The sequence below is a fragment of the Desmodus rotundus genome, chromosome 4 (genome assembly GCF_022682495.2).
Source record: "Desmodus rotundus isolate HL8 chromosome 4, HLdesRot8A.1, whole genome shotgun sequence".
Taxonomy (NCBI): Eukaryota; Metazoa; Chordata; class Mammalia; order Chiroptera; family Phyllostomidae; genus Desmodus; species Desmodus rotundus.
The window spans coordinates 28,749,811-28,773,159 of NC_071390.1; the positions used below are offsets into that span (position 1 = coordinate 28,749,811).

The window sequence follows — 23,349 nt, forward strand, 5'->3', positions numbered from 1 at the left end:
GCAATCATCACAGTTGTTTGTGTCTGAGTTCTTTCTCTTTTTTTCTTTTTTGTTTGACTCCTCTCTCCAACCGCCCACCCCAGCTGTCAGCCTGCTATCTATAGTCTGTCTCTGTTCTGCTGGTTAGTTCAGTTTGTTTTGAAAATATCAACTTAAAGAGGTAAGAGCTTTTAACACTCATAATTATTCTGAAAGAAGTAATTCAACCAACACAGAACTTTAACAAACATAATGACTGTTTGTTTCTTGGAAAATATTCAATAATATATTTATTCCTCAAAACTGAACATTTTGAGAGGAGGTAACAAAGATAATAATTTAATGAAATACGCTAGAATTGAAAAAAAAATCCCCAAATTTACTGGTACATTAATTTGTTTAATTAGCGACATATATCATTCTTTCCCAATGCTCAATTAGTTGATATTCAGCAAGAGGTAAATCAGTACTTTTTTCCATGGTCAGTCACTTATCATGCCTATTCTGATTTTCATCTTCTTGTTCCCCCTAGTCTAAGAACTCTCATGGGACTCATGGTTTGTATACAACATTTTAAATAACATTAGCACCATTTATTGGGTGCTTTTTATGTACCTGGTACATGCCAAGGACTTTAAGTACACTATTACTGTGTTTAATTCTCATATTAACCAGATACCCTTTATCCCCATTTATAGATGAGGTAACTGAGGCTTAGAGGTTAGGCAACTTGCAAGACTGTATAACTGTAAGTGGTAGAGCTGGAATTCTAAGGCGCTGACTCTAAAGCCCATACATGTTCTCTAGAGCACTTTGTTTCATTGCCGATTATATCTAGTGGACTAATGAATGGGTGGATCGAACAAGGAAAGTTCACTTTGAAGGTAGTTGGGAATGGGAAAGACATTTCCCTGTAAAAATGCTGCAAATATGGTTGGGCTGTAACCCTGAGAAAAATCTATTTAACCCCCAATGCAGCTGAACTAAATTAGCTTCTCAACGTAACTTGTAACAATGGACTCTCTCTCTCTCTCTCTCTCTCTCTCCCTCTCTCTCTCTCTCTCTCAGGAGAAAGCAGTCTGCAGAAGACATATCCCTTCCTAGCTCAAGAATTTCTTCTCTCTCCCTCCATCGCTCTGATCAATTTCCTAGTGGTGGAGGCAAGAGAGTCACCTGTGTTACAGCGGCCAAAGCAGAAGTAGAGGCTAGAACAGACTCCTACAGAAGTTCCCTCAGGAGAGGAAAAATGCCTTCTGCAGAAAACTGGAGGAACAAGCTTGTTCATGAACAGTTCTAGTGGGGTAAGAGAAAGGAACTTTGGCATAAGGCAGTGTGGGAGGGAATCTAGCAGAAACAGGCTTCCTGGCTACACCTTGCAGATAATGTCCCCAGCTGGGGAAATTCATCAAGGCCAGAGTCCTGTACTATCTTGCACCACATGCACTGTAACAGCATTTAGTGGAGGCCTGTGCTGTTCTGTTTCCCAAATAATGTAAACAACTATACCTTACACATCTTTTCCCATTTTCCAAACTATTTAAAACACAGTGACTGATAATCCTGTGTAATTAGTATATTTTAATACCAAAAAAGTCCTACATTTAAATTGGGCTAAAAACCAGATTTTACACATTCATCATGAAGACATTTTATATATACCAAGGGTATTTTTAAAAGTGAGAAGAGCACTGAGATTTTTCAAAGAGCCCATCACTTACTGAAACTAAATCTAAAGGTGTTTGTCCTTCCTGATTTTTAAGAGTAGGATCAGCTCCATGGGCCAACAATAAAGCACAAAGCTGTGTTCGTCCCTTTTGGGCTGCTTCATGCAAAGGTGTGAAAGCCCATTTATCCGTGGCATTGACACATGCATTATACTTTATTAGTAAAGCTGCTACATCTACATGCTGTAAAAGAAAATATTCCTGTTACAGTCTGAAATTTTATCACACTTTAGTTCCTAAAAAGAAACTAGCCATATACTTATTTCTCCTCCTTTTTATACTTAGTCTGGAAACAAAAAATTGTTTCTCCCCAACACCATAATTTATGGGTAGTTAATTTAAAATTGCAGTAGACATTCAAATTACTTAAGAAACTATCTAGAAAATATGAAGAATTCTACAAAGGAAGGAACTAAACCAATATGACTTTAACAACTTCTCATTTATTCAGGTGGTATTACTGCTGAACATCAATTCATAAATCAGCAGCTTTCCTCAACTACTCAAATTATATTATTGAAGATAGTCAATACTGGCTGTGACATTTAGGAAAGTAAAAAGTCAGGAACCATGCATCTGAACCTACAGATTCCTATGGATCCCAACGAGTTTCCTGGGCACCAACAAACAAACAACATTAACAGCTCAGTGAAAATAAGAGATAGATGGTAAGGCAGTAAGTGACAAACGTGCTGCACACCACACAGCAGGCTTACAACAGATTCAGAACTAAAACTTGGAAGTTATTTAACCTCTTTAGCCCTCATATTTACTTCTCTATAAAATGAGAAAGTCAAACTAAATCCCCGTTGAACTACAATACTGATTTTCACTTTGAAAATCTCAGAGATTTTAAGAGTTAACATGAAGAACTCACCCCATAAGATGCTGCGTTATGTAAAGGAATAAGTCCTCCTTTGTCTTGGGCGTTCACATCAGCTCCATGTTGTAACAAATACTCTGCAACTTCCAAATTATTATAACCGGCTGATTTAGAAAAGAATTAAAGTTACTTTTAACTGTTAATATAAAAATCAGTTACATATATTTATAGAAATCAGAAATTCCCCATTGGAGCCTATTAAAAATTTATCTTAGGGAAAACAATCTGCCCACTGGCCTCAAGCTGGAAGCTCTCAGTTATGACACCCATTTGTTTTAGAGAATCTGACTGATTTGCCTGTATCTTTTAAAACCTCCTTATCAAAGTCCCTGCCTTCACGGTTGTATATACAACTTCCAGAAAAGGGCTGCAAGTAAAAGGTATTCAAACATATAAAAATTAAGTTAGGAACACAAGTGGCTGACAGAGCAGAAGACAGCCACCCAGTATGGGTCTCAGGACCCCAATTCCCCAGAAGGCCACCGGTCATACTTTCTGCTAGAGAGAATGTAGGAGTATACACACCTACAAGTCTAGAGAACGTAGGAGTATACATACCCACAAGTCTGACAGCAGGACGTATGTGTTGCTATCAAGTGAAACTTACTATTTTGTTATTTTGTAAATGTCACAACCTCTCAGCTGTCATCTTGGGAACTGTCATCTATATTAGTACATACTCATATGGTGAAGTGTATTTTGACACATACTCATAGATTGAAAGCAAATCTGGAACTTAACTTTGCCAAAATAAAACCAGGGTATGACTTGAACCTTTAGAGTAATTCAAAATATTTTATTCACATTTACTTTTTTTGTAGTTTTTATCCTTTTGCTGAAGGATCTAAAGCAACAAATTTTATTAAGCTCAAGCTAAGTATTACACTGAATCCAAAAGTGCTTCCAGGTCTCAAGGTATAATATTGCTCAGGAGGGCAGAAATACTTTGTATATACAACATATTTATCACTTACAAATAGTATTAAGTGTTCTAGATAAGCTTCCATAAAAATATAAGCTAATATAAATAAAAATGCACAGCACAATTCAAATCAGAGGTCAGGTCACATCTTGTCTTGCATGAACTAGAAACTCCTGATTGCCAGTGGAAGTAGAAAAGCTTTTTCTCACCCTGTTAGCATTTGTGGCTTATCACTTCCAAAATTCTCTAGAAGACACACAGTTGGAGGAATTCTTTTCCTTGGATAGTGGGGTCCCAACTTACGTGGGATGAGAATTTAAAGGCAAAAATTACATATAACCAAAATCATCCCTTGAACACCAGGAACACAGTTACTCCTACGGAGACTGAAATGAATCGGGAGAAGAGTAGATTTCCATCTCCCGTGTTACAGAGAGGCAGCAACACCTGCACTACTATTTTCTCTTTTTAAACCATGAGTGTACAGATAAAGCCGTATGAGTCAAACGTGCCTACACAAGGCGACTGCCTATGCTGTGGCTCAGTGATTTTAATGGCCCACACTCTAGCCTCTTCAGTGCAGGTGAAAAAGCTGTACTGAAACCACAGTGTTGTATACCTGCGCTAAAAACGAAGGTGCACAGTGCCAATTTTTACTGAAAACTTAGAACAAATATTACGTACTCCAGTGTGCCCTCCAAAACTCCTATGTTGAAGCTCTAACCACCAGTACCTCAGAATGTGACTGTATTTGTAGACAGGGCCTCTAAAGAGGTAATTAAATTAAAATGAGGCCATTCAGTGTAGGTCCTAAGCCAATCTGACTGGTTTCTGATAAGAGAAGATCTAGGACCTATAGAGAGACATACAGGGATGTTTGCCCAACAAAGACAAGGCCAAGTGAGCACACAGTGAGAAGGCCTCAGGAGAAGCCAATCCTTAACATCTTGAACTCTAGAACTGTGAGAAAATAAATTTCTGTTGTTTAAGCCACCAGTCTGTGATATTTTGTAACTAATACAAGAAATAACTTTGGCAAGAGATTTATGTAACTTTGAAAGTCTTTTGTGCTTAACAGCTATCGTTAGAAGAAGGCTTTAGCTTCCCATGAGGAAGGCTGGCTCAAGCAAGCATATTTTTCAAGTTTCTGTAACCTCAACTCATGTATCAAAGATGATTCAAATAACATGGTGACCGGCAGAGCCTCTTTTAATGATTCTTACTGAATGTAACACACTAGTACTAAAGTGAACATGAGGGGACAGTTGCCCTGTACAGATACACTATAGAGTGTAACAGTAGTATTAGAAGATATCTGATTTGAATTCTTTATGTTTACTTGTAGAAAATATTTCACTCAGGTAAAGTGAATCTTAGAAGTCACCAGCCTAAATGTGCGAAACTTCGTTCCCTTACCTGCCAAATGTAAAGGCGTTGAATGTCGGCCTTGGGTATCACGGCAATTCACATTATCAGGAGAAGACAACTTCTTCACTCTGGCTAAACAACCCTTCTTGGCAGCATCTAACAAAGCTGAATCTCCCCTAAGTAGATCTTGGATATCAGTATCTCCATCTTTAACAAGATCTAAAGGAGTATTGCCATCCCTGTTTTTCTTTGTAGGATCTGCACCATGCTGGACATGTGAAAAAGAAGAAAAGAGGAATGGACTTAAGTTTGTCCTCAGTCGATGAGAAAATAGGCAATGCAATTATATTGAAAAAAACCCTATTTTCAAATGAGATTCTACCTTAAAGGTTAACACGGGTGTTACTAATATTTAAATTAATATACAAAAAACATTTAAAATATTTCATTAAAAATGAACTTTCATATGTCATTTTTATTTTTCAAAAACATTGAAATAAAGTATAAACTTAACTTTATTCTTGTTATTACTGTAAAATATCTACACTGGTACCTGTATTGAACCAGTACCATTAACTTCATTAGTGTTCAATAATTCTGGCTTATAAACTACATAATCCATTAACTATTTTGAAATTAAAGTACTAAGAAAATTAACATTACCAGAGAACAATTAGGCGATAATAAATGACTTTATACAATAATAATCTATGTGTGGTAAACACACTCACAGGTTAAACTACTGTTCCTGTTTATTCTGAAATCTAGATAATTACTAGTTTAAGTTTGTATTAGAATCAGAGCTATCAAACATATTCTATGTAATATACTCTGCGAATAGGAAGTACTTAAATATACCTGGAGCAGTAGTTTGCAAATTTCGTATTTTCCTTTTGCTGCAGCTTCATGTAAAGGTGTAAATTTCCATAAATCAGCTACATTAACTACTGCTCCATGCTTAACAAGAAGTTCTGCAACTTCATAATGTCCATAAGAACATGCATTGTGCAAAGGTACAAGGCCTCTGAAAAAAAAGTAAGTAATGCAACAAAAAGATATGTTTTAATTTAAATAATTACATATAGCTGATAAATTTCTTGAACTCTACAAGGGATTATACTGATTACACTTTATAGAACATCAATATTTACTGAAAGCCTGAGTTATTTTGGGGGTATGGGCAAAGAAGAAATATTTAAAATTACAGAGAATATAACAAACATATATGCTCAATATCTACAATTAGAAAATGTATATTTTTAGAGAAAAATAATTTTAAGATAAACTGGAAGAGCTTAAATATCCTGAAAGCAAATTGAAGAGAATTTTAAATCAGTATTACACTAACATTGCGATCTCTTTGACCATTGTAAAATATAAGGAATTATGCAAGTAAGTCTGACTATAAATGCTAACCATCATAAAATCTTAACTAAAACGAAGAAGCTAAATTTAATCTAATGCTAGGGAACAGATGTCCCTGAAAATAAAGAGCTGACAACTAGCATAAAAATATTTCCAGATTTTTCTAAAAAGGTCTAATAACGGGAAGAGAGGTCACGGCAATCGCTGGTACTTGCCCTTTGTCTTTAGCATGCACATCGGCGCCGTGTTGCAGCAGATACTCCACCACAGACACCCTGTTATAGCCAGCTGCAAAATGGAGTGGTGTAGACTGACGCCCTTCGATGTCTCTGCAGTTCACACTCTGAACAGTACACAATTTCTGTAGAACGAACACAGAATACACATGATGCTACACATGCTGGTTTCTTGTGGAGAGAGAGGAAGGGAGAGAGAGAAACCTCGATGCAAGAGAAGAAGCACCAACTGGCTGCCTCCTGTACACGTCCAGACCAGAGATCCTATGCACCCAGTCCAGGAATCAAACCTGCAACATTTTGGTTACAGGATGACAGTCCAACCAACTGAGCCACACTGGCCAGGGTGCTATTTATTCTTACTTCATTTTGTCACCTATTGGGAATCCCTCTGTTCCTCTAATCTGTACCTGTATTATCTTTTGCTAAAACTAGTAGGTGAATTTTATCATTACCACTACTACTATTTATATAAAGGTATTCTAAGTATGAATTATTAGCAATTGTAACTTGCACTTTTGGCAAATATATGTGGAAGTCCACTGCATCATAAAAGCATCAGCATCACCTGGGGCTTGTTAAAAACTCAGAATCTCAGACCCTCATCTACTGAGTAAGAATTAGCATTTTAACAAGGTCCTAGGTGATTTGTAAGCCTATTAAAGTTTGAGAAGTACTGCTCTAGACCAGTGATTCTCAAATTTTCATGTGCATTCAGTCTACCTCCAGCTTTTCTAACTCAGTGTGTCTGGGCTGGGGCTTGAGAATTTGCATTTCTAACAAGTTCCTAGGTGGTGCTGATGCTGGTAGTCATGGAACTACATTTAGAGAATTACATTGCATTATATGGAATGAATTAACTAATAGAATGCTATTGTTTATGTACCATCCTTGGGGGAAGAAAATAGTCAATCAAATGATTTTTTGTGTTCTTTGGTTTAGATGAAAATGCCTAGCTGAGAAAGGCTATAAATAGAGTATGGTAACACTCAAAATACTCAAGAGTATTTTGCATGAGCATTTGGGGAATAAAAGCAATACCAGTAATAAATAATGGAGCTCAAAAAAAGTCAAATGAATATCAATATAAGTAAAGACCCTCACTCTCTTTACTATCCTACCCTAAAAGTGGAATAACCTAGTGCCAATAAACCAAAGGATCAACTTTCAGGGGTTTAACCTCAAGGGGTGTGTAATCACAGGACTGATAAAGCTCGTCTATGCTATCCAAACAAGAGGTTGTCAGCTATATCGGCTCACGGTCCCATTTGAGCGATGGCATTTCATGGTTTGACGTCAAGCTCTAAGAATGAGTATTTTTTCACACATATGCCGGGTGCTAGGTTTGGTAGTTATCACTAGCCACACTACTCCCTACTTGTCAGTTTAGTTTTGTCCAGACTGAGAAGGTTTTCTAATAGTAAGCATCTAATCTATGGAGCACCACAAAACACAACTGAGCATGTAAGTATGCACTGGGTAATATGCAGATGTTATTGTCCCAGTGATTCACCTGTCTACAGCTAGATAAGGAAGAAGAAGAGTGAATGAAGACAAAGTTCTATCAAGTGATGTTGAAAAGAGAGGTGAGAGAAGACAGCTTGATGACTAGTCTGAGAGAATAAGGGAGAGAGGAAGGTCTTTCTCAATCTAACTGCATTATTTTATTCTCTAAATCCAATTCCTGCCCCCAATTTCACCTCTTTATCTGTTTCTTCCTCTAGACTCTTTCTAGCTTTACAAAAACAATCTTGTCTTTACTATTATATATGTTGACTATAGGTTTATATTCTTTAACATATGGAAGTGGATGAGCATTTTTCTTATCATCCACCCCCAATCAAAAATCAGCTAGCCGCCCTTAACTACTTGCCTTTAACTTAATTTTTGATCACTTCTGCAGGAAACAACTCAGCTCACTACCTTTAACTCAAGTGATTTGCTTTTCCACAAACCAGTAGTCAATAATAGAAACAAAATCCTCCTTTCAATATCCTCTTAGCTGCCTACTTAAGTAAGAATGTAAATATAAAACTCATCAAACAATTAAGATTGCAATTATAATACTATTTTTCTTTGAAAAATGAAATTACTTTAAAAATAAAACCTGAAGTTATTTGGGAATTGTACTACCTACACAGATAAAGCAGTAGGATAGGATCCCATGAACTTTTAAATCAACTTCCAGAGATCTCTTTATTTGAAAGGATAGTGAATAAATTTTCTCAATGTTCAAGTCCAGATGAGACCAACATTCACATTCTGTTCTCAGAAAAACCTAAAATTGTCTTTGCGGAGTGGGTCTGTTCAGGACGGAGAACACCATATGAAAATAGACGGAGAACACCATATGAAAGTATAGTGATATTGCTTCAAAGTGATACATCTGCCATGAATCAAATCAATACATTTAGGTTTTTACACAACTACTTATTATCTGCTAATGACCCCTAAAATAGGATCCACGCTGTTTTTGAAAAAGTGTGGGGTGAATAGCGGGGCACAACAAAGTTTTTTCCTCTTTCTAGCTTTGGAAATTAAAATAGCATAATTGCAAAAGAAAAAAAAAAGAAAGAAGAAAAGTTTTCCAAAGTGAAAAAAAATTATGGGACTACTAAACTCATAAAACATGCTGAGCTAGTCCTGGCTGGTGTGGCTCAATGGATTGAGCACTAGCCTGTGAACCAAAGGGTAGCCGGTTCGATTTCCCCTCAGGCCACAAGCCTGAGGTAGTGGGACAGGTCCCCAGGAGGGGGCACACAAGATGCAACCACACATTGATGTATCTCTCCCTGTCTTTCTCCCTTCCTTCCTCTCTGTCTAAAAAATACATAAAATCTTTTAAAAAAGTAATCTTGCTCTTGCAAAAATGTTAGGCTTTTGAGTTACATATTTAGCTGGATACATAATTATTATAAGTAACAGAAATATCTGGAATAGGTATTAAAGACATTAGATATGATTCTGTTATGAAAAGTAAAGAAAAATCTAAGGAAGTAACCAGTTACACTCTAAAGAAGACTACTATAGGAGATGGGCCATGTAAGAGCTGAAGTTGGCTCCTCTGAGAAAGAAAAAAAATTCGGTTTGGATAAGTTTAAGATTATGAGGAGACAGTGGCTCTGAAAAGTGGCAACACTGTATTATTATGTTTAAACACTGGGTCCTCAGAGAAGAAATGTGTAGATGGAATAAGACATTGTTTTTTTTCTCCCTTCTTGTTTCCTATGTCAAATGTAAACAACAATAATTTGAAGACGATAATTTGATATAACTTATTTTTTTTAATCCGCACCCAAGGACATGCTTATTGATTTTAGAGACAGGGAGAGAAACACCAATGAGAGAGAAGCACTGACTGGTTTGCCTTTTATACACTCCCTAACCAAGGACCAAACCCACAACCTAGGCATGTGTCCTGGCCAGAATTCAAACCCACAACCTCTTGCTCTACAGGATGATACTCCAACTAAGTGAGCCACTCTGGTCAGGGTGATATACCTTATTCTTTTAAAGGGACAAATGTATAGGTCCTTTAAACAAAATGCATTTCCATAAACATGCAGTTTATTTAAATTTGTGACTGTGAAGCATTTACAGAAATGTATGTAAAACTAAACAGTTTCTTTCATTACTTAATGATTCTAATGTTCACAACTAAATCAAGCATTATTTATCTTTTAAATCAAGGCGCATATAAATAACTAGGCTCTTCATTTTAATAGTACAGATACATTAAACACTGTCCAAATAAAAATCCAAAGTTAAAAATGTAAGATCATCTCTTACTTTTACAGTTTCAACATCTCCAGCCTTTGCAGCTTCCAGCAATTGTCTGTCTGCTTCTGAATTACCTAATGGGATGCCCTCTAAAGAGAAAGAGAAGGAAAGAGCAGTTAACCCCTACTTAGGAGGAGGAACCACCAAGCTTTAAGGCATCTTATCTGAAAGTAGAATTCTTTTTCACTTGGGTAGATTTCGTAGTAAATACTTATGGTAGTAGAGGAAAAACAGTTAAGACTTTCTTAAAACTTTTTTTTTGGAAACACATATAAGCGACATATATGTAAATGTGAATAATAACCATAAAGAGTGATTTAGACAATGTAAAGGAACATAAAATAGATGATGAAAGATGGTCTGCTCTGTAGCCAAGCCTGTAGAATGGTGGAAAAATATAGTAGTGCAACGGCCAGAACCATCTAACAGTGGTTCTGTAATTAACCAGCTACCTGACTGGGGCAAGTCCCTTGAACTTTCTGGGCCTCAGACTTTTCTTAGTTCTAAAATGAAAGAAGTTGGATTAGAAGATATCTAAACTCACTTTCAGGTCTGGAATTTTGTTTTATAGCTTATATAAATCCCACAGGAAAGAAAAAAAAACATGTACCTTGTATCTCAGAACAAAATAAACTCCAGATTGATTAAAGACTAAAATACAAAAATTAAACCTTAAATATAATAGAAGAGACTATAGGTGTTTATCTTGCAGTAGAAGAACATGTTGGAGTAGTACATCAAAAGCAGAATCAAATTGATTTGGAAAAATATTTACCAGGCATTAAGTAAAGCATTAAATAAAGTTATAAGGCAAAGAAAAAAATGGAAAAAATGTCATAACATGTATCTTAAAACTGCAAAATACTGACACTTTCTTTTTCATCCATTAGTGGGCAAAGAGGAAATGGAGGAGTTACATGACAGTATTTCTGTGATCTGCCTTAAAAAAGCACCCATTACTTCTGTAATTCACACACAGATTGACACAAGGAGAAGATTAAGAATCACAATACCTAGGGGTTGACAAGATAAACGGACCCTGTCATAGACTGTTAGTAGTAGAGCATAAGACGGTACATATGTTTCTAGAAGATGACTTAACAATTATATTTATCCTCTGATCTGGGAATTGTACGGTGATACTTTATTCTAAGAAACTAGCTGGAAAAGTAAGTAATAGCATTTCACATAAAACCACCAAGACGGTAAATCTCCTTCACTAGGCAACTGAACAAGGCTAGCCAAACTGACACTGAAACAAATACGTGGTACGCGGGGAAGTAACGCACTCTTGTAGTTAGCTCAGTTTTGGCAGCTTCCAGGTTTTATCAACCGGCCTTCACCTCTTCAAGGAGTGTTTTTCTCAAAATGTGGTTTCTAGACCACAGGTATAAGGATCTCATCAAGTGTGACTATTAAAGATACAAAAGGCTTGATCTGTTACATTTCTTCTCATTAGAGCTTTGAGATGTCAGATACTCTTAAATTCTAGTAAAATGTAGAGATGTAGGGTAAAGACACTTTAAAACCATGGGACCAGATTTCTAGGCTAAAATTTTTAAGATATGTGTAGATATTCATAGCTTGTATATAAATATTTAATCTAAATATTTAAAAATGTAATGAATGGGTGAATAAATTGTATTAAGTCAAATAGTTGGTTACCTTGCACAGAATCTACATATATGAAAAATCTAAATATATGAAAATATTTATATGAAGGCCTTATATAAATATATGAAAGGCCTGATCTAAATATATGAAAATCTAAATATACGAAGGCCTTACATATGAAAAATCTAAAAAAAAGTGTAGAAGTAGTGCTAGTCTTTACAGTATTATTTATCACTATGGTTGCTCTACTAAGAGACATCTACCTTTCAAAGTTTTCCCTTCTTTAAAAAGGAATAGCTACTGTTGTATTATACTGATAAAAGCTTTCTAGATAAAAACTTTAAGAGTCAGCTATTTACTCAGAGAAATTGGGCAGAAAATGCTACTGAAACAAAATGCTAATAAAGACTTAACAACATTTGGACATTAAGTATAGTGAGTTAGGAAGAGTTAGCCAAAAATCTAAAATAAATTCTTTTTACTACCAACTCTTATATAATGTGTGAAAAAATTTAAAGGTTAAAAAATAATTTCATGGAGCATTTAATACCTTGAAGAAGCTGCTGCACGTTTTCATTCCCCATCTGCAAGGCAGTAAAGCCCTGCAGGGATATGATGTTAGGGTCACACCCATAGCTCAGGAGCAGGCGGCAGGTTTGTAGGTGACCACAGTGTGCAGCTCTGTGCAGAGAAGTCTGACCGAGATTATCCAGAGCGTTAACCTTAAGAACGCAGAAAAAGCTGAATTAGCTTTCAACACAAAATTTTAAATCATCCATTCACGTATTTAACATTTGCTACTCATTTAAAATTCTCAACTATGTTCTCAAAAAGCCTATTCAAAACAAATATTTATGCCCAAATTTAGAACATAAATTCACCAATTCATGAAGGCTGACAGCAGAAGGAAGACTCAATTTTGGGTTAGAAGGGTGAGATGTTGAGTAACAGCTGTGTTTAACATCAAAGTATTAATAAATTTACTGCATTCAGAGCTAGACGCTGCCTAAGAAAGTCTAATCCATGTATTTTTATGGTTCTCTGAGGTCCAGAAATGTGGAGAATAACCCAAAGAGAGACAACAGTCTGTAACAAATCCAGAGGTTAGGTTAGCATTAAAACACTTATTTCTATTGGCTTAATCATTACCTTTTTTTTATCATGTAAAATATAATGTGTATAGATAAATACACTACAAAATATTCACACAATGGAATACTTCGAGGAATAAAAAGGAACAAACTATTGATAAGTGGGTGAATCTCCAAAACAGTATACTGAGGAAAAAGCCTTACACAAAAGTATAATTATCATATGATTCATTAGACACAAAGGCCTCAAACAGGCAAATCTAATGTATGTAGGAAAAAGTAAAGATGACTATTGCCTCTAGGGATGGAGATTGCCTTGGATGGGGTCCTGTCCTCTGCCATAAGATAATGCTCTGTATCTTGGTGAGTTTTGATTACACAGGTGTATACATTAGTCAAAATTCAGTAAATGTACACTGAAGCTTTGTGCATTTCACTGCATGTAAATTTTATACTTAAAAAAGCCTATAAATGAATATTGACCTCTATATGCCACTTATGTGAAAGTATTTAAGAAGTGTACAATAATGTGCAAATTACTTTGAAGTGTGTCAAAAAAATAAAGATATATTGATAGAGGGAGAAAATGATATGTAATAAAGCAATGTAGTAAAATGTTAACAGAATCTAGCTGGTGGGCACATATTCTCTATAGTTTTTTCAACTTGGTTGTATTTTTAAAAATGTTCGTAATAAAAAAAAATCACCCATAACACTCCCCCATCTCATCCTTACTCCACCCCTCCCAACCAGGGAAATAAGTCTTCAAAATATAACTGAGAAATTAAGTTCCTTAGTAATCAGTCCTGTGGCCACTAGTGTGTTTTGTGATACTGTCCAATTTATATTCATGGAATTGGGAAAAATTTAAACAGGAATATACTAAGACTTTCTCAATGAATCCAAAATTAGAGTACATACAAATGGCTCATCTCCAGGCTTACAGAACCTAAAAAAGCAATTTAAAATGCTCAGAGTAATTTATTCATTCACATACCAAAACTCACTAAAATACGTAATACATTCCCTTGAAAAATTTATTTGGGTACCACTGTTTTAAGATTAGGGCGACCAACTTGACCTGGTTTGTTTGGGACTTCCCCAGTTTTAGCAGTGAAAGTACTGTGTAAAATTTTGGAACTCCCTCAGTCCTGGACACACCTAGATGGCTGGCCAGCCTACTCAAGACTGTTTCATTGAGTTGCACAACTCAAACTTAATATGCATCCAGATAGTCTTCTAGTAATGCATCACAGACACAAAAAAGCAAATAGTGAAAAGTTATAGAACAGACAGACAAATGAGATATGACAAGCAGTGAGGCAGAAATAACTTTATTCAATAATTTACAATAGGAAAGATGAATATTATACATTATCAAGAATTCCCGCAATCAAAGAGAAATTAAGACACTGGGCAACAGAAAAAGAAATTGTAGAATTCTAAGTGGTTACTTGAGTGGGAAGCCCAAGGAAGGACAGATCAGAAAACTATTCTGCAAAGCACATTTAGAGAAGAGACTCGGGGAGATCTAAGGGGAAAGGGATCTCTATTTCATTTTTCTCCCACTATTCAGAGTAGCTCCATTCTTTGTTATATAATGAATTTCTACTAAATATTTCGTTTAAAGGCAAGGGTCTGCAGCTAAAAACTGTCTTGGCCCGTGTGGCTCAGTTGGTTGGAGCATCATCCTGTAAACCAAAGGGCTGTGGGTTCCATTCCCAGCCAGGAAACATGCCTGGGTTGTGGGTTCAGTCCCCAGTCCAGGCTTGTATGAACAATTGATTGATCTCTCTTGCATCAGTGTTTCTCTCCCTCTCTCTCTCATTTCTCCTCTCTAAAATCAATATGCATGTCCTTAGATGAGGATTTTAAAAAATGTATCTTAAAAACAAATTTGTAAAAACTGCTGAATTAGGTGACTGTCACCTCAATCTGGAATGCTATGTTTATCTTTTACAGATTGGTATTTTTTTAAAGTTCCTGGGTAAGAAATGATTTGTATCTTGGATGGCAACATAATTATTCAACAAATAAAATGCATTGTGCATAAATGTCAACTAAAAAACATTAACTTCCCAATGTGAGTAGCATTTCCCAATATGGGGAGCTATGTTTTTAGTCAAGTTATTTAAATAATTCATTCTCTGTTCCAAGTTCTTTGGCTGAGTCATAGAAATAACAGAGGGTAAGAAAGACTGTGGCTGGGGTAAATAACCGGAGTTATGGTAACCAAGGAACAAAAGACACAAGAAAAGAATACTGGAAAATATGATAGGTCAGAATCACTATTCTGTAGCTGGGGATAGTTTCCTGAAGACTATACTGTTACAAAAATATCTTAAGGATAACTGGACTGGGGAGTGGCGGGGGGTGGGGGGCAGACTGGTCGTGGTGGTGGTTAAAAGGAATAAAGGATATATAAGAAAAATGTCATTTTGAGTAAATCTATAGGACTTCTAGCAAAAAATTTGATAAAGAAAATGTATCTGCAGAACTATTTTTAAATACAGATTAAGAGGAAAAAAGTAATACTTATAAAAGAGAGTGAACAGTTTAAAAAGTCAGGCATTTCATTTGCTAAACAAAATAACTCACTGGATTACCAAAGATTACCAAAAAGGTAATACCTTTGCTTCATGTTTCACCACAACTTCGACAACATCGTTGTGAGCTTTCTCAGATGCCACATGTAGAGGAGTCAAGAATCTTAAAGAGAAAAAGCCAGCCAGATGATAAGTGTATTTTTCAAAAAAAAAAAAAAAAAAAGAAAAGAAAAGAAAAAGTCAGTAATTTTTAATTATTAAAATTATACTTACTCTTTAGTCTTTTCATTGATGTTTGCTCCTTTTCTTAGCAACAGTTCACAGATTTGCTTTCTTTTAGGGTATGGTGATGCGGCAGCACAATGCTAGACAATTTAAATTGCAGCATTAATCAAGGACTATATGTAACTGATTTTTATTTAAGAATATTTGTGTCCAATCAAGAAGTTATTTTACTTCTTTGTTTTACTTTTGACTAACTTTTTAAAAACTCTGCTACTCAGAGACTTTCTATTGGATAGAATGTGCAACAATTACCAAATTCTGGCAGGGCCTGAAAATCTTATTTACTAGATAATATCTATTACTAAATACTCTGATCAAACTTTATAGCTGTCTTACATCTTTGAAAAAACGCTACTATTGATGTGATAAAAATTTCAAATTAATGTGACCGATATGCAAAACTATTCCCATTGAGAATGGTGCTTATATTATTTTTAAAAGGTTAATTAATAAAATGCCCCAAAGGCTGGGGTTTCTTTACATGAAGAAATAACACAGCTCATCAGCTCTGGATGCTGCTTGGTTAATAGCACTGATTTACTTGTTGACGAGTAGTACTTGTTTCTCTTTCAACCCGCTGTTCCAGCAAAATAAGGAGCTTAGATTACCTGTTTGGCAAAAATCAGTGGTAGGAAATGATACACTTCAAGCTGGATGTGTATCTATGTGTATGATATATTAAGGAGTAAGGGACAGAGGAGATAGGGATGCACTCATTATAAACCTAGTTAAGTATCTTGTGGTCATGTCCCAAATCTTTTCATCCTCAACATCCAGGATGACACGCATATACCACAGGTGTTCAATAAATGTCTAAGAGTGAATGGCTAAATCAATGTGTGTGTGTGTGTGTGTATGTAAAGATAACATTTAAATCTGAAATTCATGGAATAAAAGTTCTAGATAACTGTTAAGCTAAGTTGTTTTATACATCTAAATACTCAGAACATAGGAAATTGGTTCTCTGATCCTGACCCGATGTTAATTATAAAGCTCATCCAATCTTCATGACTTTGTTTCAGATCCATTCTTTGATGCTGTTGCTGTCACAAAAACCATTCCTTTGCTCTCAATAAAACCCTTTCTAATTGGTGAACATAGCTCCTTTGGTATGTTATGAGTAAGTACCCCAGGACATCTAATAGGATAGTACACAGACTGGAAATAGTTTATTTCCAAGAATTTTGATCACATTCATTTCGAATTGCTCCTTTACTCCTCTGCCCCTTCCTGGGACAGGGCCTGTAATTTCTGGAAACCTGGAAGGCACTGCCCCTGGACAACTATCCAGTACTTAACTCTTAGTGTGTTTTAAGGTTAATAACAAAGTAAGGTGTTAAATAGCAGAATATTTAGGGAAAATCAAGATGTAGAATAAGTTGTTCAGACCAGAAAATTTTCCATGTCAGTCTTTACAAGTTTCTCTGTATCATCTTTATGCTGCTATAATTTTAATTTTGCACTAGCATTTCTTATTAGTCTGCAGCTTTGCTATTGTTTTACCTGGATATTTTTTACAAGTAGGAAAAAAAGTCTACAATGTTTTATAGATAGGTTTCTACATAACCTTCACATAGTTTACATCATGTTGTAAGGAAGAAAATAAACCATAAAAGACATTTGGTAAGTAAGGCTACATGAGTTCTATTTTCCCCTAAACACAGTAATTTATTTAGGGCGATCTTCCCTCACCCAAAGCATATTCTGCAATTCATACAGCAGGATTTCCTTCCTTTTAAATTTCTACTTCTAAGGTAGCCTCTGATTATACCATTCCCTTTCCTATCTTCCATCACTTATGCTTACTAGTTCCCTTATCTGAATGCTTTTCCACAGAATGCCTGGTTCTCATTCACTGTTACAGTACCATAGTGGTTATTATTTCTGTCAGGGAAGTAGCTTCTACTCACACACTTTATTCACACAGTAAAGAGAGAAAATATTCAGACTTTAGATCTAATTTTGAAAGAAATCACAATACTAGAAGGAAAACCAAGTGTTTATCTTGGTGGTAGAATTATTTTCTTTCTTATTATTTTCAGTGGGTTCCAAATTTTCTTTTTCAGATTTTATTTATTTATTTTTAGAGAGAGGAGAAGGGAGGGAGAAAAACGCTGATGTGAGAGAGAAGCGTTGATCTGCTGCCTCCTGTGCCGACTGGGAGCCGAACTGGCGACCATTCACTTTGTGTGAGGACGCTCAACCAACGGAGCCACATTGGTTAGAGTGAGTTTCAAATTTTCAATCATAAAACAGTTACAACTTTTATAATAAAAAAGCAAATTATATGTACCATTCATGATAATAAAAAATTATATCCAGTATATACATAAAGCATTTTTCTGCAAAGATACTCAAATGAACAATAGCACTGCCTTTTGGGGGCTCAGGTTGTCTATTTTTCTGTATTGTCTGATACTTTTTTATATATGTGCAGGTATTAATTTCTAAAAAGCACAGATTTTAAAACAATGCTATTACTAAAATTAGGACATCATGATAGTTACCCTGTATCATCAGAAGAGGTAGAATTATGGTTAGTTTTGCATGTTTCTGGTTACTGTATTATAAAAACTTAAATCTGAAACATTACCAATGCTGTTTCATGCGTCTGAGGATGCTTAAAATTGACCATTTCCAGAGAGAGATGTTTTTTGATTCGTGTAACATCAGCTTCCCGTGCAGCCTGCAGCAAAGAGTGGCCTTTAAATTCATCTAGATGAAGAAAAAGTATTTAAATCTGTATGAGAACGGTCAAATTGACAGGATTCACTTAGTAAAAGATAGAGTATTTTTCCTGAAATTATTTTCTAAATTATCTACCAAGATAGCCAAATTGAGAGTCTAAAGACAGTTGCCAAATACACCCCATGAAAAATGAAACAGTGGTATTCCAGTTCCCCCCAGTTATGACCCAGCTCGCCCCCAACTCTATCAGAGATTTAGCCCATGGCCAACTCAAGATCTATTTCAGTCTGAAGGTATCTAGAGTACTGCAATATATTCCCAGACCAGAGAGTTCTGAGAATTTTCTAAAACACAGACATATTCTCAGTAAAAATAGAGGGCGATCACGGTCCCTACACTAACACTACAGCAGTAGCAGATGGCTTTGTTCACACATCAGAGAACTAGGGAAAAGATGGATATTTCCAAGAGGCATCTACACATTTTCTTAAGGTTCCTCTCTTCTATTCCTCAGATCTGTGAAACCATCCATTATCCTTTAATACTCCAAAATAAGGTAAGTTTCCTAATTATGTATAGTGAACTAAACTAGGTGGCTACTTCTCGCTACATCTACTTCAGCTATACACAGAAAGCCACAGAACTGCCCAGCTACCAAAGAGTATTAGACGGTGAAATCTGGGGACTATGTTTATAAGACAGCAACCTACAAGTAACACTTTAACCTCATGGCAATTTCACTAGAAAGTCACATCAAAGTTAGGAACAAATTCAAATTCTTTTCAAAAGCATACCATCTATAAGACTAACACACGTAAAAAGTATTTAACTTGACTTTAAAAAAACGAATACAAATACGTTTTCATTTCATAGCATCTTAAGAGCAGAATGAGTAGAAACTTTCAAATGATTAAATATGCTAGTTTAAAAAACATATAACCTATGGTTAAGGAAAATATTCTATTATTTAAACATTTCTAGAAACAAACAAAAAATAATTTTTAGTTTAATTGATATCATAATATCTTAGCAAACCACTCATCATTTTTTACTCACACGCTAATCTTTCTTTTAACTGTGGTGTGGGAGCCAAGTCGATAGCACTTTTATTATGACAATTCAGCAGTGTCGGATCTGCGCCGTAACTCAGGAGAAGGGAGCACACTTCGACCCTGTTCTTAGAAGCTGCCTCGTGAAGAGGAGTGAACTGCCACAAGTCCATTGCATTTACACAGGCACCATGCTGAGGGTGGGGGGAAGGGAACACATACTTAGTGTTCTATCTTCAAGAGAATTTAGAATTATCAGTAGTCTGTAATTTTAACATCATGCAAGCTTACACGGGTTATGTTCCTAAAATTCACTTTTTAAACCAATTATTTCAGAAAAAGAATACATCCTCCCCCCACACCCCCATGGAAGAAACAGTGGCTGGTTGCTAGGCCTACCCACAAAGGGCTATGTAACTCTTTTATTGTTAAAAAAGTTAAGAATGAAGCTTTAGAATTAACATGCATCTTTTCAAAAAACTATGTTTCTTTTGAGGTATAATTTACATGTGGTAAAGTGCACAGTTCTTAAATATATACAGTAGTTCCCCATATCCATTGGAACACTGAGATGTACCAATACTCCCAGCAGACGCCTAAAACCATGCATAGCACCAAACCCCGTATGTTCTGTTTTTTCTATACATACGTATCTATGATAAAGTTTAATTTACAAATTAGGTACAGTGAGAGATTAACAACAATAAAATAGAACCATTATAACAGTATACTGTAATAAAGGTTATGTGAATGTGGTCTTTCTCTTGAAGTATCCTATTGTACTATACTCACCTTTTCATTTACAGGAAGCACTTAATGGCTTCCCTTTGGCTTATCTAAACTGTCAACATTGCTAGTCTTGCTTTTTGGGGCCATTATTGAGTAAAATAAGGGTTACTTGAATAGAAGGAGTGCAATACCAGGACAGCTGATCTGATAACAGAGACAGCTACCAAGTGACTAATGGGTGGGTAGTATATACAGAGGGGATACACTGGATTCATATCCCAGGGGGAACAGTGCAAAATTTCATTCCATTCAGAATGGCATACAATTTAAAACTTATAAATTATTTATTACTGGAATTTTCAATTAAAATATCATTGAACTAAAGTTGACTAAGGTAACTGAAACCGCAGAAAATGAAACTGTGGATGGGGAGGGAAGCAGGGGCACTACTGTAGTTTGATGTTTTGAGAAATGTACATATTCGTGATACCATCACCCAATTCAAGACAGAGGACACTTTCGTTACCCTAGAATGTTCCCCATGCTCCTTTTATAGACAATGCCTAACCTTATTCTGACTGTTAGCCCCATACATTAATGTGTTCTTGAATTTCATAAAAATGTAGTAACAGTATGTATTTTGTGTCTAGCTTTTTTCACACTGTTTCTGAGATTCATTCATGTTGTATCGGTAGCTCCTTTTTATTGCTGAGTAGTAGTAGCCGTCCGCTGATAAGATATACCATGATTCACTAATCCATCATCCTGTCGATGGACATTTGGACTATTTCTAGTTTTTGATTTTGGCTATTATGAATAAGCTGTTATGAACATTCATGTACAAGACTCTCTATGGACACATGCTGCCATTTCTTTTACATATACCCCTAGGGTAAAATTGCTGCGTCATACAGTAGATACATGTAGTTTTATTAGAGATTACCAAATACCTTTCAAAAGTGGCTGTATTATTTTTACACTGACACAAGCAGTATCTGCGTTCCAGTGCTCCACTGCCTTGCTAACTAACGCTTGGTATTGTCAGTCTTTTTAATTCAGCCATGTCCGAGTATGAGAGTTGGATGGACCACAGAAGTCCCTCTAGTTTAACCTCTCATTGAACCCAAAGTTCCTTCCATAGCATAACTGCACAAGGTGAGCAAGCTACTCACTCTTAGTACTTTGAACAATTAGAAACTAATTCTCAACTAGCATAACTTTTTATACTTATTAGATAGCTCCTATTAAAAAGTTCTCTTTTACTGAGTTAAATATGTACTTTAATATATTGCTCTTCTTTGGAGCAAAAAAGATCAATATTCTTTGTGATTTTGAAGGCATGTCCTATGTTTTTCTTTTCCAATCTAAAGACCTTCAGCTCCTTCTTCACTCATCCTTCTTATCAGATGGTTTCTAGACTTCCTATCACTCTAGTGGCCCTCAACTGAATATACTTCAGTTTTAAAAATTAATTTAAAAAACATTAAGAGCCTAGAATAATGAGAGATTCTCAATGTGGTTTGGTTGTGCAAGTACAATGCATCCATCATTACATTTGTTCCTGACACTATACTTCTATCACTGGCATAAAATTATGTTAGCTTTTCAAGCAGCCACATCACAATCTGTACATATCCTTGTCCTAAAAAGCAGTCACTGCATGTCTGCTGTTAATGCCAGCATGTGCCAGCCAGACTCTTTGGCATGCGTTGCCTACTAACTCAGTGTTGCTCAGGACTTCTGCCTGTATTCCCTGTCTCTACTTCACCTGCTTTCTACTGACTCTCCTGGACTTGATTACTCTGGTAACTGTTTGCACTCTCAGCTCTTCCAATCTCCTCTAGATGTATAACCTCCAGCCAGCCTCCCACTCTTTATTTAGAAAACACAAGGCCTTAGAAAAACACCATTCAGTTGTCTGTAAAGGTCCCACTGCAACCTGTCTGATGTTTCACTCTAATCCGTAATAACATTCCGAATATTCTGCTGAACTCAAGATTCAGTTTTACTGCAAGCAAAAGCATTACTGCTATAAATGTATAATATTGCAGCCATATTATAAATTTAAAAAGGCTTATGGGCTACTCAGAGTGTCTAATCATTATAAAGAGTTGTTTCTGTGGGAAAATGTATTCTGTGGTAGCACATGCCCCAAAGGAAGGATAGAAGCATTGGAAACAAATGTCTTCTTTCCCTTCTTATGACAGCTGCTGACAGAATAAGGAAAAATACTCAAGGGGCAGAATGAGTACAGAGTGAGAGAAGTGTATGGTCAAATACATATACAGAGACTGGGGGACAAAAAAAATTGGGGTGTGGGTAACATCCTTGGATGCACTCAAAGGAGAATATATTATCTTCTAGTCTCATCCAACAGGGAGCAAAATAAGGAATTTCTTGCCAGTTTTGGGAACCACCTGTTCAACAATAGCCACCCAACATACGGGAAGAATTAAAGCTTACCAGTGAGCCTGTTCCAACCCGAAGTACAAATGTTGCGAAGGTAACTGGTGGTTTTAATAATACACGATTCACTAAAAATTGCCTTCTGATACTTTTCAAGAGGTCTGAAACTTCACTGTAGCCACAAATTATAGAATCACTTAATTTGCTATTCATAAGATGGTAGTGCCACTTCATATTTAAAATCTTAGGGTATTTCAAAAATCTCAAGCAAATGCTGACCTATCAATCATCTATCAATCATCTACATTTTACAGTAATTATAAACACTCCTACATCCACCAAACACTAAAAACACAAAGAAAATAGATACACTATGTGTTTAAAGTACCTTATATAATTATAAGTACAAGAAAACTAACCTTGACCAGGAGTTCAGTTACTTCATAATGACCATAAGAACAGGCATTGTGTAAAGGCACCAGATCACTATGAGAGAGGAGAAAACCTGTTACTATAGATTCCCTAGACTTATTTAATTTTGATTAATTTAAATTTAGTTAATTTAAATAGCAAATGGTTTATGTGACCTTTGAATAAAAATGTGTAAAATTTAATAACCTCCACTTGAACCTAAGTCCTAGCAATCCTAACTCCCAAGTCTCTTTGAAATCTATCTCCGCCACC

At 35.8% G+C, this 23,349-nt stretch overlaps 1 protein-coding gene across 2 annotated transcripts in view; it reads right to left on the reverse strand.

Annotated features, from left to right (window-relative positions):
• Positions 1–23,349, reverse strand: part of TNKS2 (tankyrase 2) — a 52,564-nt gene that overhangs the window by 16,509 nt on the left and 12,706 nt on the right. Inside the window, exons 7-18 of one of the 2 annotated variants that reach the window (XM_053922223.1) lie at positions 23,085–23,151; positions 19,538–19,724; positions 18,387–18,508; positions 15,782–15,873; positions 15,593–15,671; positions 12,422–12,593; positions 10,267–10,346; positions 6,457–6,602; positions 5,735–5,900; positions 4,925–5,144; positions 2,581–2,690; positions 1,698–1,886 (exon numbers count right to left, since the gene is read on the reverse strand). In XM_053922223.1, the coding sequence (XP_053778198.1) occupies positions 1,698–1,886; positions 2,581–2,690; positions 4,925–5,144; positions 5,735–5,900; positions 6,457–6,602; positions 10,267–10,346; positions 12,422–12,593; positions 15,593–15,671; positions 15,782–15,873; positions 18,387–18,508; positions 19,538–19,724; positions 23,085–23,151 (1,630 nt within the window). The remainder of the gene's footprint in view (positions 1–1,697; positions 1,887–2,580; positions 2,691–4,924; positions 5,145–5,734; positions 5,901–6,456; positions 6,603–10,266; positions 10,347–12,421; positions 12,594–15,592; positions 15,672–15,781; positions 15,874–18,386; positions 18,509–19,537; positions 19,725–23,084; positions 23,152–23,349) is intronic. The other variant, XM_053922224.2, reaches the window with a different exon arrangement.